Source organism: Rhinoraja longicauda, chromosome 4, assembly GCF_053455715.1.
Source record: "Rhinoraja longicauda isolate Sanriku21f chromosome 4, sRhiLon1.1, whole genome shotgun sequence".
Taxonomy (NCBI): Eukaryota; Metazoa; Chordata; class Chondrichthyes; order Rajiformes; family Arhynchobatidae; genus Rhinoraja; species Rhinoraja longicauda.
This window is the reverse complement of record NC_135956.1, coordinates 35,561,549-35,579,134: the sequence shown is the minus strand read 5'-3', so window position 1 is coordinate 35,579,134 and position 17,586 is coordinate 35,561,549. Positions and strand designations below refer to the sequence as shown.

The window sequence follows — 17,586 nt, the reverse complement described above, 5'->3', positions numbered from 1 at the left end:
TCGGTGGGCCAAAGGGCCTGTTTCCACGCTGTATCTCAAAACTAAACTAAAAGGAAGTGATACTAATGTAAATATCAGGCCGAAATTATAGGATATATTGGTGAATCAGCCAACACTGCAAACATGAGACAAGAAGACAAAATTTTATGGGAGAATTAAATTAATGGTGTAGGGATGGGAGGAGTTGGCTGCGCCTGGCGGCTGCGGCTCTCTGGCAGTCTGTTTGTCTTTTTTTCTTTTTTTTTGTTTGTGTCGGTGTTGGGATGGTTTTTGTTTCTGTTTTTGGCTGTGTGTGTGTTTTGGGGGGTGTGGGGGTGGGGTGTGGGGGTGGGGTGGGGCGGGGGAAACCTTTCTTTTGTTGGGTCTTCCCCGGGGCGCAGCTCGCCCGCGGGGCCTTCCATCGCCGGCGCGGCTCGGCTGCGGGACGTTTCAGTGCCCGGTGCGGCTCGGCCGCTGGACTTAACATCGCCAGCGCGGCTCGGCCGCGGGACGTTTCGGTGCGCGGCTTGGCCGCTGGACTTAACGTCGCCAGCGCGGCTCGGCCGCGGGACGTTTCAGTGCCCGGTGCGGCTCGGCCGCTGGACTTAACATCGCCCGGTGCGGCTCAGCCACGGGACGTTTCGGTGTGCGGCTCGGCCGCGGGACGTTTCAGTGCCCGGTGCGGCTCTGCCGCTGGACTTGACGTCGCCCGGTGTGGCTCGGCCGCGGGGCGTTTCAGAGCCCGGTGCGGCTCGGCCGCGGGACGTTTCAGTGCCCGGCGCGGCTTGGCCGCTGGACTTAACATCGCCCGGTGCGGCTCGGCCGCGGGACGTTTCGGTGCCCGGTGCGGCTCGGCCGCGGGACGTTTCGTGCCCAGGGCGGCTCGGCCGCGGGGCCTTCCATCCCCTTGCGGGGGCTGTGCGTGTCGTTTGCCTCGGTAGGGGTCGAGCTGCCTGTCCGTGAGTGCGGGGGGAAGAGAGGGGAAGTTTTGTTGCCTCCATCACAGTGAGGGGGTGTTTGGAGTCACTGTGATGGATGTTTGTGTTGGGGTTGGGTGTCCTGTGTTCTTTTCTTTTTTGCTGTGTTTTGTGTGACTGCTTAAATTTCGTTCGGTGTAAAAAGCCGAGTGACAATAAAGTGTTGTTATGTTATGTTATGTTATGTAGTTGAGAGGCTACAATATAGCAAGATTTGGATCAAAGTCAGCAAAGGATTGACGGGTGGCATTTAAATCTGACGAGTGCAAAGTAATGCATTTTGGGAATTTAAACCAGGGCAGCACATGCACAGTGAATCACCAGATCTTGAGGAGTGTTGTAGATCAGAAAGATAGAGTACAAGTTCCCAGAAAGTGACAACATAGATAAACAAGGTAGTGAAGAAGGTGAATAGATGCCTGCCGCCTTCAGAGGAAGCTTTGAGTACAAGAGGTGGAACATGTACAGCTGTGCAAGATGTTGATGAGATTGCACCTAGAATATTGTGTGCAGTTTAGGTCTGCATTCTGTTGGAAAGATGTGATTAAGCTAGAGAAGATGCTGAAAATTTACTAAGATGGTGTTGGGACTGGAGGTCTTCCCAGGTCTAAGGAGGGACTGGGTTGGCTGGGACTATTTTCCTTGGAGTGATGAAGGCTGACCTTTCGCGAGGTATATGGAATCATAAGGGGACATCGATAATGTAAATTGTTCGGTCTTTCCCAGGCTGCGGGTCTTTTAAAAATAGAGGGTAGAGGTTTGAGGTGCGAGAGAAAAGACATGAGGGACCTGAAGGACAACCCAGTGGGTGGTAAGGGTGTTGAGAAAGCTACCAGAGGAAGTGGTAGAAGCAGGTACAATTACAGCATTAAAAATACATTTAGGCAGGTACATGGATAGGAAAGTATTAGAAGGACATGGAACAAGACAGGCATATGGGGTGAGCTCAGAAAGGCACTTCGGTCAGAGTAAACAAATTGGGCTTAATGTCTATGAAAGTCATGAAAAGAGATATTTTAATCTGGCATTGTTAGGGATTTTGGAGAGCAAAGTTTGCAAATGCAACCAGAGGCTGGAGAAGCAATTGATTAATACATGGGCTGAAGAAACTGATGGAATGGTGACATTTTCAGATCTTTTTAGATCAAATGTTGAGGAATCAATTAAGTGGGCAGAAGAGCAAGTGTAAGGTATCATGCAAAATTATTTGAAGGCCCATGTTCTCAGTTAAATACAGTAGTTTTGTTCAGAAGTGGAAGCAAGAATCAAGTTAACAGAAATGGTAATGGCATTATGGTTGCGAACTTTGTGTCCATTGCAAGAAACCAGCAGGTCATAAGTCTTAGCCATGGACGTTATAGAAGGCATCTGAATCTTTGTTCAAGCGGACTTGGTTATATTGTCATAAAGTAGAGCATGTTATGCAAGTTTGCAAAAAGGTTAAGTTGCTGTTTTTCCCATTTTGAAACATATTTTTTTGTTGAAATACTTCAGGCAAGTGAACTGACCCTTGAGGTTTGGTGCATGTACCATATGGCTGAAATATGTTCATAGTTTTAAGAATCTTAATTATTTGAGCATGTTTCAAAATATCTTGCAAATATACGTGGTGGCTAAATCATTGGGGGTATTTACAGTAAATACAAATTTTAATATTCGGGATACTGAGGACTGGCATAGCAGAGGATTGTAGCCTGGAACAGATCAGTCATAATTATGTTGAATGGTGCGACAGGGTTGTTCTCATGTTCGATAAAGGATAGTCTCTGTTTGCCTTGGATGAAAGAGTTCAAGTTAATCGAACAGTCTCACTGGGTTACATGCACTCTATGAAAAGGTGACAACGGGAAACTGAGTGCCATCTCTTGCACATCAGAGGAGTGTAAACGAGAGAGCATGAAAACTTTTTAATTGTAACCAAATGCATGTTTTGATGCTACAACATATTAATCTAATATGAGCCAGGATCTGTTTTGGAACTAACACCTTTCTGTTGAGGCAGAGCAAAATATTGATGGGTATATATGGAGGAGGACCCTCCCAATTTTTCAGCAAGTAAATTGTGTTTATGGGTCGGGAACTGAAACAGGCATTGGGGATCATGTGCAGAAAATCTTATCATGTCACTAAGGTGAGGGACTGTTTCTTTGAAAGAATTATTAGCAGTGAAGAGATTTAAGGGCCTGTCCCACTTTAGGCGATTTTAAGGCGACTAGGCTGTCACGGACAGATCGCCGGGTGTCGCGGGCATGATTGTGCAGAGTCTTCCAAGAATCGTAGTGGATCTCAGCGCGTCGCTGCGAAATCATCCGGAGTGAAATTTCTCAGTGACAGCTGGCTTGTTGCCAGGTATCGTTGCTTATTGCGGGCGCTGTCGCTTGCTGTCCCCAGGTTTGCTAGGTGCTCTTAGATTTAGATTTTTTAGATTTAGATCTTAGATTTAGAGATCCAGCCCACCGGGTCTGCGCCGCCCAGCGATCCCCGCACTCTAACACTCTAACACTAGGGACAATTTTTACATTTGCCCAGCCAATTAACCGACATACCTGTACGTCTTTGGAGTGTGGGAGGAAACCTAAGATCTCGGAGAAAACCCACGCAGGTCACTGGGACAACGTACAAACTCCATACACAGCACCCGTAGTCAGGATCGAACCTGTGTCTCCAGCGCTGCATTCGCTATAAGGCAGCAACTCTACCGCTGCGCCACCGTGCCGCCCATGCATGAGTCAGAAGGGCCAGGTGCCAGGTGTTAGATGCATTTAGCACATAATATTAAAATAAGTAAAGTCATTTCAAAATACCATAAAATGCTTGTGTTTAACCAATTTATTTACCGTTAGGACATTTGACAGGTAGAATGGAGGCGACAGTTTGATGGTCAGGTAAGTGTGGGAATTTTCGCAATGTTTATGGCCATCAGGCATTACATTTAAAGTGGGCTCCCAACCCAGATATGCAACCCAGAAACCAGATATGCATCTCCCGTACATTTTCAAAGAATGCCCACACACTTTTCACAAAAATCCACTTAACCACGTTAAAAAAAAAATTTAAAAATACAGCTATTAGTAAACTGGAAGTAAATCCAGTTTATGCCTTGTTACAGTGAAGCTTGGTTTTTAAGTAACCCATACAAGATGTTATAGTTCTAAACTCTCAAGTACTTACTGACTTGTCCGTGATTTCGGCGAAAATTAGGACACCGGAGAAGCATTGACAGCATGGGAATTTTGTGATGTTTCCGAAGACGGTGTAATCTCGACCTGACTCAGCATTGTCATAGGGTAAAAGAAAATGTTGGCGATCTGCTACGACTTTGACAGTCGCCGGCAGTCACCAAAAAAATCGCCTAGGGGGACAGGCCCTTATGAAGCCAACCCGGACAATATCGGGACAAACTTGTGTCCCAGTATAATCACTCGGACACACAGAGAATGTGTCATGGTCTGAATAAGATAACTGGCTGCAAAGCAAGGTCAGGCAACATCATTGGTGATAGTGTGACCCAATCCAATGAACTGAATGCTTTCTATGTTCGCTTTGAGAAAAAGGTCAAAAGGGCTGTGACACCTGGCCCTTCTGACTCCAGTGTGCCTCTCCCCCAGGGTGACTGTTGTTGAGGTTAGATCGGCTTTCTTGAGGGTAAAGCTGCAAAAAGCAACTGGCCAAGACGGAATTCCTGGCCGTGTCCTTAGTAGCTGCGCGGACCAGCTCACGGACATCTTTACTCTCTTCCCAACTCCGTTCTGAGGTATCCACCTGATTCAAGACGACCATTATCATCCCAGTGCCTAAGAAAAGCAAGACCTCATGCTAAATTGATAATCGGCCAGTGGCCTTGACATCCACTATCATGAAATGGTTTGAGAGGCTAGTTATGGAACGCATTAAATCCAGTCTACTCAGCGACCTCGACCCACTGCAGTTTGCCTACCGCCACAACAGGTCCACCACAGGTGAGTCAATAACACCAACAACTTCTCGACCACCATATTGAAGCCACGACCAAGAAACCACACCAAAGCCTCCACTTCCTTAGAGGGAATTCACAGTAGAGAAATGCTGTCTAGCTCTCTCAGTTCTTTGTAAATTGTCTTTTAAATGTGATGGTACCTTGTATCGTCAAATAGCGTGGAAACAGAACCTTCGGCCCAACTTGCCGTGGCCGACCCATCTCGACTAGTTCCCCCCTGCCTTTGTTTGACCCATTTCCTTCCAAACCTATCCTATCCATGTACCTGTCCGAATGTGTTTCAAACATTGTGATAGTACCTGCCTCAACTACTTCCTCTGGAAGCTTGTTCCATATACCTGCAACCCTCTGAGTGAAAAATGTTTCACTGCTTCGATAATGTTAAATGAAAAAGTTAATTGCATCATGCAGCAAGAATAAGAAGCATATGCCTGCTTTGAGAGTGCAGTGATAAATACTTTAAACTGCAATAGTCGGGTGACATTTTGTTTTTTCCCCTCTAATTTTATTAAAACCATAACAGTCATAAAAGGACACAAAATGGATAAGGCAGTATCGCTGAGCAACGTAGATGGGTGATGTTTGGGGAAGGGGGTTGATAGGCAGATGTTTGGAACAAAGGCCAGAGGTTAAAGCAGAAGGTGTAAGACAGATGGGTTAAAGAGTTGCAAAATGTGAAGCCAGAGGGGAGAAATAGGCGCATGTCTGTGGGAGGAGGGGGGGGGGGGGGGGGGGAGCTAGTAGGAGTATATTTCTGGAATCATAATTTCTTGTGATCTACAAATGAGAAAAGCTCTGTCCTATTTGGCTACAAACTGTTGACCTAGCCCATTTTGGCAACAATTATTGTCCAATTTCACCTCCAGTCATTATTCAGGCCTGATCCCCTCATTTTCCCCTTTGTATTATTTAAGCTTGCCAATTTCATTGCCTCACATCTTGCCGTTCGATAAAAAAATTGTTTTTTATCCTTGAACATTCCCCCCTGCCCTTTCTCCACCTTCACCTCCCCTACCCTGCAAGTCTGGACTTGCGCCTATTTCTCCCCTCTGGCTTCACATTTTGCAACTTTTTAACACATCTGTCTTACAGTTGAAAAATTATACTGGCCAATTTTTCAATCTATTCCGACCCACAAGCTTAAATCTTTCTTCCCCGACCCCTCCCACTTTACAATAACATGGGGAAACTCGCCCATTCAAACCCCATGATGATTTCAGCATTGTTTAAACTTCTGCAGGCCTAGAGTCTAATGATGCTATTATTCTGCACTGTTGGGGGTTGGCAATCCAAGTTTTGTCTTTTTCTCCAACTAAAATTTCTATTGTGTTTCTTAACAGCTGCAAAGTGCCTGATGATATTTAACGATGAATCAATGAAAAATATTTTTTGTTCGTCTCCATTTTATTTATTCTGCTGCCCACTCATCTTGAGTTCAATACCCATTTTTGTGTTTAACTTGGAACTTTCACTCTGAACTCCTTTACAATCCTGGATGTTTTTCTTTCTTTAGTATTTAATCATTCATTTTTTTCTTCATTTGCTTCAACATTTGCTTCAACAATATGAAATAATCTTGGGATGTTAGTAAAAATTACTTTCATTTTTAAGACGAAGCAAGTCTGTTAAATTATTGGCAGGGCATGCAGTCCAGAGTTATTTACCCCAATATCTGAAGAGTATCTCAGCTATCCATTATTGAAAGATTAAATTCAGCTGATGCTACAAAGTAGACACATGCTTCAGTGCTTGAAAAATTGAATGCGTCAGACAGAATCTGTGGAGGGAGTAAATAGACAACATTTTTGGGTGCAATGGTGCAATTTTTCCAGTTTGCGTGTGGCCTAACTCCGGCCCATCAAGTCTACTCTGCCATTCAATCATGGCTGATCTGTCTCTCCCTCCTAACCCCAGTCTCCTGCCTTCTCCCCATAACCGCTGACACGTGTACTAATCAAGAATTTATTTATCTCTGCCTTAAAAATATCCACTGCCTTGGTCTCCACAGCATTCTGTGGCAAGTAATTCCACAGATTCACCACCCTCTGACGAAAGAAATTTCTCCTCATCTCCTTCCTAAAAGAACGTCCTTTAATTCTGAGGCAATGACCTAGTCCTAGACTCTCCCACTAGTGGAAACATCCTTTCCACATCCACTCTACCCAAGCCTTTCACTATTCTGTATGTTTCAATGAGGTCCCCCTCATTCTTCTAAACTCCAGCGTGGATAGGCCTAGTGCCAACAAAGTCACATCATAGTTTAACCTACTAATTCCTGGGATCATTCTTGTAAACCTCCTCGGGACCTTCTCCAGAGCCAGCACATCCTTCCTCGGATATGGTGCCCATAATTGCTCACAATATGCCAAATGTGGCCTTCCCAGCACCTTGTAGAGCTTCAGTATTACATCCCTGTTTTTGCTTTCTGTACCACCGATTCGACTTGCAGATTAACTTTTTGGGAATCCTGCACCAGCATTCCCAAGTCCCTTTGCACCTCTGATTTCTGGATTATTTCCCCATTTCGAAAATAGTCTACGCCTTTATTCCTCCTGTCAAAATGCATGATTCTACACTTTGCTACACCATATTCCATCTGCCACGTCTCTGCCCACTCTCCCAACCTGTCCAAGTCCTTCTGCAGAGTCCCTGCTTCCTCTGCACTACCTGCCCTTCCACCTATTTTTGTATCATCCGCAAACTTGGCCACAAAGCCGTCAATCCCCTCGTCCAAATCATTAATATACAAAGGAAGGGGAGTTAAAATGGTTATCTGACACCCTTTTGTCTCCTTTGATAAGTATGGCCCTGTCAATCAAAACTCGTCTCACTTGTATCCATCTATCACTTGCCATGTGTGGTCCTGCCCCCATCTCTTTTCCAGCGTTCTCCCTTCTACTAAATCAGTCTGCAGGGACCTGACTTAAAAAAACGCCGATCCATTCCTTCCATAAATGCTGCCTGACCTGCTGAATTGCTCCATCACTTTGTGTTTTGATGCCACACAGTGATTAATAAAATAATGAATCTATCTTTTTACTTCTGGAACTTGTATTGGAATCTGCATCAGGCAGCTGGCTCAAATATTTTCTTGGCTGTTGTACGTCCCACATGAAATGCATTTTAGCCATCCTGCAGCAGTTCCTTTGGAACCTGTGTTCTCAGCATGCTATTGATGCTAATTTGCCATCAAAGTTTTTGCTTATTGCCAAATGCAAAATCTGTGATGAATCAGTGCAGTTGGCCAGCACTCAAAATTAATTGGTTAACAGAATATAATGATGAAAAAGGATTTAGCTCAAAATTCTGAGTTTTAAAATGGCATCATTCCAGAGTACACGAGTAATCCTCTAAATTGCAAAATATTACTTTTTTTTAAAAAGTCCAACTGTTAATCCTTTCTCTCGAACATTAATGTCGATGGGCTATTGCATGCTGGCCAATCGTAGTGCTTGTTAGTAGTAGTCCCACCTAGTACGTGCTTTATAATATTAAGAACTCGCCTACGTCAGGCAGTGGAGTAGCAGCTCGGAGCTGTAATGTACTGCAGGTCCTATGATGTAAGTGCTTCAATAAAATGATGCGTTGTATCTTAGCGTGTACTTAAGCACTTTATTACAATTAACTTAGTCATTCAAAGCACAGTTGAATTATCACTTTCATTGTATGCTGAAGTACCACCTTAAATGTTTGCAGCACTTAGTGGAATATTCCAAAGTTGAAGGTTCACATTGAGGACAATGAATAGTTTAAGGATCCTACAAGGATAGCTCACTTTAGACGGCTGACTGCTACCAACCAGCAGAAAGCACAGTGTGTCCACAATGTGTGGACTGTCCTGAAATTTGCCACTGGCGAAGAAATTCTTAGATTCTTCACCAGAAGGCCCTCGGGTTGTTTTGTTGAGAATGACCAAAAGATTTAGGTGCATTAACTCGACCACACCTCCGGTTAAAAGAATCAAGTCATCAGATACCTGAAGCGCCAAAATAGGTTCTGTTATTGAAAGAACAGAAGGTGGGTCAAAATGTGCAGTTGATACAAAGATAGTCTGATAACAAGATCAGTTAGAGATTCTTTAGTGCTATCAAAGCCATCTAAGGCTCAAATATTCAAGAGCCCTCTCAAGTCCAAAGATCTAAGGAGAGCTTGTCACAGAGGGGAGCATTTCCAAGAACTTTATACTGTGACACTGTCCTTCACGTAAGTACCTTGATTTTATATTGCAACAAACAATTCAATCCAGGGTCAGTGCACTATCCCAGTCCAACAAGAAGTGAAGGCCTTCTTCTTGTCAATTGAAAAGTAACAATGCCTTGGGGAAACAATATCAATTGTGAAATCTGGGAGGAGCAACTACAGTAAAAGATTCACAGCCTTATTTTCCACATTTGAGTAAAGGAGGGCATGCTGGGGACATTAGTGCTATAATGGTGACAGTCTTAAAACAAAGGAGAAAATTTTGATTGCAGAAGATTCTCACTGATGTCTGCATCAGAGGAGATCAATGCAGGCCTTTCATCATGCACCTTCTATTGGCTGAAGAGTTGCTCGCTGAATCGCAGTGTGTATTATGTACTATGGAGACACAATGGACATGATCAGCACTGTGCGTCAGTTCCAGCAGAAATGCAGGGCAGGAAACAATCATGATGCCTAGCTGTTTCAGGCTTTACTCAGTCAAGAGGAACAATGAAGTATGTTTTTAGTTTGGTTGTTCTCAGAAAATAGTTTCCATTTGCATATGAAGGCATGTTAGCTGTGGTAGGTTTTCATGGAACCAATCTCAATGAAGACGATTGTCAAGCAAAGGTTGTGTCATTGCCAAAGTATCCCTTGATCCTCTTTACATTAATAAAATGTTTCATCGACAACAAACTTCCTGCTGGAGTGGAGCTATTTCACAGTCATAATACAAACAGTTCACTCCTATTCCTTTTAACAAGGTCCTCCCTCCACCCCCAAATCCAATTGCAGATAGAGCTTGATAAAACCCACAATTGGAGACAGAAGTTTACGCTGCAGTTCACTGAATAGAACTCCTTTACTGCCCTACCGTGACTGTACATCACCCCCCCCCCCCCCAATAATAAAAAGGCATGACAAGACCTTGGAAAAACAATGGACCATTTGCTCATATCTTAAGTGGGGCAGTTTCTGATAAAATCCATCTTCACTTTCAAAGCACCACTTTGGCTGGCTGATGAAATGACCATTGAAGATTAAGACTTTACAACCCTGGAACAGAATCCTTCTGATCCCCACCATCTTGTGCATTTCTGAGATATGGACTACCTACAGCAGGTAACTCAAAGCATATAGAGGTATCACCAATGAAGTCCTTGTAAAATCTTTCAAATCCATGGTAAGGAAAAAGGAACCATGTCAGTATCCTTTCTCAGGCCAGCATCCCCATCATTAAGGCTGTGATTGTACGCGTAGGTCTAAAGGGTGGTCCTTGCCATCTATGTGCCTGGCATGAGAATCCCAAGATGAGCTGATAGAAGAATAAATTCAAGGATATTTTGACTGTCCTGGGTTGGGGTAGGAGTGGGAATTTAAAGGTACCATCACCACCAGCCTGTGGAACTTTAGCTTATATTAGCACACCGTAAAGAAGGAACATTTAGGAGGACAATGGGTGTCTCAAATTTTCTCATTAGTTTACAGGAGCCAAGGATAATGAATGGAAGGATTGCTTCAAATTACCCATCTACCTGCCTTGTTAAACATCACCTACCCTAATATGGCAGAGTCTGCATAAGAATGTATAGGCTTCACTTTAATTGCTTTTTGTAAAGTTAGTGCAAAATTATTGCAAGTAGAATTCCAGTGTTGTGAGCTAATTATGCTGATTTCAGTGGGATTGTAATTAAAAATCTGTACTAATTGAATGAAAATTCCAGGGCATGTGCTTTTTCTGAAAAGAGAAAGTTATGGCTCCATTACAATATGTTAATGTCAAATATTTTCTTTTAACATATTTTCAGTTAGTTGCAGATACTGAAGAATTCAGAGAGAAACATAACCAGACAGGAAAATGCCAATTGGAGTTGGGCCTGGATTTGCTTTTGTCGGAAGAGAGGTTGGACAAGAACTTGATTGTGAAATAAAAGGAGCTTAGCACAGGAAGAGATGTAATTGTTATGGGTGATTTGTTTGACAGGAATAGACTGGAATATTTATGAAGGGAACAACGCGAATGAAAGAACGATCCTGAATGATTAAACTAGTATTTATCATATGTGCAGAATTACAAGAGGCCGGAGGACAGTGTGAGCATGAATGAATAATGGGATTCGCAGCAAAATAATTATTTATAATATGTGCGGCATGAGCAAAGTGAATGAACAAGATGAAAATCAAGAGAACAAGATAAGAATATGAAACTGGGAAGATAATTAATTAGAAAAACAATGATTCCGGCAGAGTGTCAATTAATAACTAGCTAATCTTATTTTTAATTATTATTGAGAAATAAATATTAGCCACCATACCAGTACTAATGCAATAGCTGTCACATTGCCTTGGAATATTTTATGTGCCGTGAGAATGCAGAAGAAGCCTAAATTGAATGCATCAGGTGGAAGATGGCACATGCAGCAGTAAAGTGTTCCTTAAGCACTGCATTGGGGTCCTTGTATAAATATTTGTACTCCATTCTCGTGGGTGGAAACAGGATGTTAGAAAATAGTCTAAATTGTGCCACATGGATTTTAATGCATATTTTATGAGATCCATGAAATATTTTCCAAAGTCTTTGATGTTTCTTTCAGGGTGTCCAAACTTTGGGCTTGAAGGGCCAAAGCCATGGGCCAAGATTGTCATTAACATTTAATGCATTGAAGCATGTTGACTGGATGTGCTAAATGATGTCAGAAGAGAAACATTGTACATGAGTACATGAAAAATACCTAATTATACATAAGATTTGCAGTAGATCAAAACTCTTTTTGAGGCTTGCTTTAAATGGCCCACCTGGGATGCTGCTGGTGATTGTGATGTATTAATTAATCTTCTCCAGCTGGCTACTATTTCAACATCCAATTTATTACTTTGCTTCCCACGCATCACCTCACTAACAATATCCGTGGTCTTCACTTTCAAATCATCCACCCACCATCACTCATTTGCCAAAGTCTGCAATTGTACGCAATATAATGAAACCTGGAAAGAATAGTTGCCAATGACAATCAAAATGGATTCAATTTGCAGTCATGAGCAAGGGATCTGCACAGTTGAGCTGCAAACAAGTACAATGATATAAAATGAAGATAATCTGAAACAGTTTTCAAGATTTGTAGCTGGAGAAATGCAGCATAAATTTGTCAATTGGTATGTTGAGTATATTGTCAGAGAAAAGTGCCTACTTAGCCACTTTTTAGACCGCGCATCGAATTTCAGGAGGCTGCCGAATTGTTAGAAGAAAGAGCGAAAGATTAAGATACGTAACACAAGATAGACACAAAAAGTTGGAGTAACTTAGGGTCAGGCAGCATCCCCGGAGAAAAGGAATAGTTGAGGTTTCTGTTTGAGACCCTGCTTCAGCCAGGTCTGAAGATGGGTCTCGACCCAAAATGTCACCTATTCCTTTTCTCCAGATATGCTGTCTGACCTGTTGAGTTACTCCAGGTTTTTGTGTCCATCTTAGCATCTGCATCTGCAGTTCCTTCCTTCACAAGATATTTAACACACTTGTATGTAAAGATACAAGGAACTGTGAATGCTGAAATCTTGAGCAAAAAGCACAGTTCTGGAGGAACTTGGCAGGTTGCGCAGCTTCTCTGCAGGGAATGGACAGACAACATTTCAGATCTAGACCATCGGACTGTTATTTATAGAACTAGTAGTTCTTTAGAGCTTTAATATAAACCATAATAATGTATAAATAACCAATAAATGAGATTAAGTATTTTTTTAAACATAGGATATATTGAACATATCTGAAATATTGGACATAAAAAAAATTACATATCATACTGCCAAGACTCCCAGAGAATGTTCCTGCCCAGGGGACATGTAACATAAAACTTTAAGTTTATGTACTAGATGCAATTTTTGCTCTGTAAGGCATGTGGTGTACAAAGAGTGTAGAATATGGTTGTCAGCATTGTAGCGCATCAGTTCCTCAAAGTACAATGTTCATCCCTAGCTAATGGAAAGTCAATTCAGAAGCCTGATATAAGGCTTCATGACAACTTCACTGCTTTAATAAACAAGTGCAATTGGTATGATGACTGGTTTTGGATGAGTTTAAATTTGACTTGCAGAGTATTTGGGGCATTTTCTACTTTCAATTCATATTTCAAACAAATGCTGTGAACAGTTCGTTAAATAAGAATGAAAAGATGAGCAAAGAGCTTGGGATAACTACTTCATCTTCAAACAGTCTGAAGAAGGGTCTCGACCCGAAACGTCGCCCTTTCCTTCTCTCCAGAGATGCTGCCTGTCCCGCTGAGTACTCCAGCACTGTGTCTACTTTGGGATAATTACTCTTCTACTCTGAAAATAGTAGAGGGATACAGTCGTAATGCAGGGAAATGTGACCAATGTAGATAGTCAATGTACTTGGCATGGACGTGTTAGGCTAAAGAGCCAATTTTTGTGCTTTACAACCCTAATTATGTACAGTATATTCTTTCTTTTGGAACCACCTACTATTTTGCAAAAAGATCCCAAGGGATGAAACGGGGAAGAACCAGAACGATATCCTGGGAAATACTTTTCCTGTTGATGCTATGAAAAGATAATCTTTCTTTAATGCATCGTCTGGAGAGTTTTGCTTCATAACTCAGTACTTTCATTTCAAAGGTACCTCTCGTGATGAAATATTTTGGAGTGAGGATGTGCAAAGTGCTGGATAGATGTATGCATTGTTTTTTAGGTAAATGCCCTTAAAAGGTGAAGGGGAAAGATTTAGTAGGAACTGTTGAGGGGCAATTTTTTCACACAAAGGATGGTGGATATATGGAACCTACTTCCTGATGAGGTGCCTGCGGCAGGTACAATAACAACATTTAAAAGATCTTTGGATTGGTACATGGATAGGAAAGGTTTCGAGGGATATGAGACCAGCATGGTTTGGGCATCTTAGTCGGCATGGACAAGTTGGGCCAGGTGGCCTATTTCCCTGCTGATTTGTGTAATTGCAATCCTGTCTGGGAGAATTGCAATTCTGATTCCTCGCCGGGTCAGTCTTGCTTGCTGAGACCCCATCAATTTTAATGGTGATTCTTGGCCTGTGGATTGAGATGTGAAGGGAAGTTTACATTTATTTTATTTAATGTTTCTCTTTATTTTTAATGTTACGTTTACGTCCAAGTCATTGTTGGAGATGCACTTCATAAAATCCATGATGGCTTTGATAGAAGTTGAAGCTGTGTTCCAATCTTTCGGGTGATTCTGGGGTAAGAGGTATATAGATTCCACTCCATTGTTCATGATTGTGGAGGGCTAGTGAGATGAGCCCTCCACATCTGGTACACATGAATGCGAGTAAGATAGGTGATGATTCTGAGCAGGTTTCTGCGCTAACCTTTTAATTCTTTACTAGACCAAGTGGACCCGTTGGGCCCAAATCTCTCCTGCATTGGTGCAGCACCCTCTTCTCCGCCCCTCCTCCCTCCCCCCCACTCCACCCCCCTCAACTCCCCTTATCCTCCCTCCAACACCCTCCCACCCTCCCCCCCTCGGAGATAGATTTAAACTTTAAAATGTGAATAACTTAAAAAATATAACACCGATTTCAATTAAACTTCCATTAGCACCAAAAGGATGACGGTGAGTAAGGTGGGTATAAAGTTGTCGCGCTATCGTGTACCGCTTTGGCTGTAGTTCAGGAACAAACAAACAAACGAGTTTTAGTATGTAAATTCATAGTTGTACAAATCCTGTTTTGTGTGCTACAATGATTCCCTACAAAGTTGCAAAATAATTGTACAAGTTACATATTTTTCTGTTTGCTCTTTTACAGACGTTTCCGATGAATATCACTTGACAGGTGAGTGTATATTACTTAATCTACAGATACAAGTTTTAAATTAGGTGATTGGGAGTTCGATAAAACCTATTAATTAGTTTGCAGAATTTGATTTGTTGGATTTTGACGTGTTTTTCTGGCCATGATTCTCTTTCCTCAGGGTTATCCAAAGCTTTGAAATCCTAGCACGCCCTCTTTTATTCAACCATCACTCCCATATTATCTAATCCAAAATAATTCTAGGTTAAGTGGTTTTAAATTATTCTCACATTTTTAATATCCCTCCCTGGCCTCACACTTCTAATCACTGTCATCTCTTGCAGCTCTACAATCCTCTGACATTAATGTCTATCTAAGTTTGTCCTCTTGCATGTCATCAAGATTTAATTACCGACCTTCAAGTGCCTTCAGCCTTGTAATTTTTTCCAAAAAACTCACTGCCCCCCCCCCCCCCCCATCAAAAAAAAAAGTTCCCCTTTAAGTTACATGTTAAACTGACATCATTCAACAAAGCTTTGGCCATCTGCTTGGACATCTTTGTGGCTCCGTCAAATATTAGTCGTTAATGATTCTGCAAAGCACCGTGAGGGCATTTTGCATGCATTAAAAGGCATTCAGATGAAAGTATTGCAAACCTGGTAACTATACATGGTGATGAATTGAGATTGTCATAAGGATAAATAAAGGTCTAGTGCTAAATTGAATATTTATTAGTTTAAGTCTTTCAAGTAAAAAAGTAGCACTTGTTGGAACCAACATTTATTTTATATTGTGCAGAGTGGTTTAAATTTTCACAGCCTTAAACTATGTATTAACAAATGTGAATGGAATTGTGCATGGATATTCTGTTATCAAACTTGTGTGTCACACATGTCCTTTTCTGTGCATTGTTGGTATCAGGCATAGAGAATGTGGAAAAAGAGCAAGAAACCAGTCATTTGAAGTGTAAAGAGAAAGTTATTGAAGAAAATACTGAGTTCTGTCCTCTGAGTTATCAAAACTTGATATAGGATATTTGATATAGGATATTTTATATAGGATCCACGGATCACTTGCAAACTCTTGCTCCACCTTTCCCTTCATCTTTTTCTACCAGCAAACTCTCATTTAATCCATCAGTCTGAGAAGGGACCCCACCTAAAATGTAATCTATCCATTTCCCTCCATGGATACTCCCTGAACCGCTGAGTTTCTGCAGCAGTTTGTTTTTTGAATAATATTGACGATTCTGCAGACTTTGCTTGAGGCTAACATGGACATACGAATCTTTATCAATGCCTCAGTAGTCTCCATCCTTTGCCTCCCTCAGTATCTAGGGATTGTTTTCAAGACACCCAACGCTAGCTCCTTAATATCAACATTATAGACAATAGACAATAGACAATAGGTGCAGGAGGAGGCCATTCGGCTGATCATTCTCAATCAGTACCCCGTTCCTGCCTTCTCCCCATACCCCCTGACTCTGCTATCCTTAAGAGCTCTATCCAGCTCTCTCTTGAATGCATTCAGAGAATTGGCCTCCACTGCCTTCTGAGGCAGAGAATTCCACAGATTCACAACTCTCTGACTGAAAAAGTTTTTCCTCATCTCAGTTCTAAATGGCCTACCCCTTATTCTTAAACTGTGGCCCCTTGTTCTGGACTCCCCCAACATTGGGAACATGTTTCCTGCCTCTAACGTGTCCAACCCCTTAATAATCTTATACGTTTCGATAAGATCTCCTCTCATCCTTCTAAATATCCCTGCAATATCAACATAACTCTGATCTTGCCATCATCTATGTCCTTTCCCTTGGTGAATACCGATGGAAAGTATCCTTTTAGTACCTTGCTCATTTCCTCTGCCTCCACGATGAGTAGATCTATCCTTTCCTTAGGTAGACACAAAATGCTGGAGTAACTTAGCGACAGGCAGCATCTCTGGAGAGAAGGAATGGGTGATGTTTCAGGTCGAGACCTTTAGACCCTCAGAGGCCTCGCCTTTGTTCCCCTCCGCCCCCACCTCAACGAGTTTCGGAGAAAAAACACCGTCTTCCTATCCTTTCCCTAGCTATCCTCATGTTCTTAATACATGTATAAAATGCTTTGTGATTTCTTACCCTACTTGCCAAGGACATTTTATGTACCATTTTATCCCTCCTAATTCCTTGTTTAAATTCCTTCCTGCTTCCTATTATATTTGTTAAAGGCTTGCCTAGTTTCAAATTCATAAAAGTTACATATGCTTTTTACTTTATGTAATGGCTACAATGTCATAGGTCCATGCACTAATCCAGGCCTGAGATAATCTTTGCATTAAAATATATACACTCCAGACCACGTTTGTCTCTTTCTGTACTCTGAAGAAATTTGAGTTGGGCATAGACACCAAGCAGACAACAAATTCCTACTGTTGAAGGGTTTCCAGATCTTGTGCAAAAGCAAGAATTTTAACTACAATTCTTGGCATCAGTCCTTGCCTCGTCGCAGTCTTGCACTTTGGGATTATTACACAATGTGGGATACTATCAATTGTGTAACTTTATCAAAAGAATTTAAAAAAAATAATAATATTAAATTCGAAACCAATTCATTATTACTGGTGAAACAACTCGAACAGAAGGCACAAGCCAAATCAACAGGGTTGCGTTATATGCCAACGTATAACCTTAATTCTAATTCCAATTATTTTGTTGG

General features: G+C 42.0%; 1 protein-coding gene across 4 annotated transcripts in view; it reads left to right on the top strand.

Annotated features, from left to right (window-relative positions):
* The window catches only part of LOC144592691 (focal adhesion kinase 1), a 359,949-nt gene that overhangs the window by 75,497 nt on the left and 266,866 nt on the right, over positions 1 to 17,586 (top strand). For 3 of the 4 annotated variants that reach the window (XM_078397517.1, XM_078397532.1, XM_078397533.1), the window contains one exon: positions 14,906 to 14,932. The exons of the other annotated variant lie outside the window; for it this stretch is intronic. In XM_078397517.1, coding sequence (XP_078253643.1) covers positions 14,906 to 14,932 — 27 coding nt within the window. The remainder of the gene's footprint in view (positions 1 to 14,905; positions 14,933 to 17,586) is intronic. 4 annotated transcript variants of the gene reach the window in all.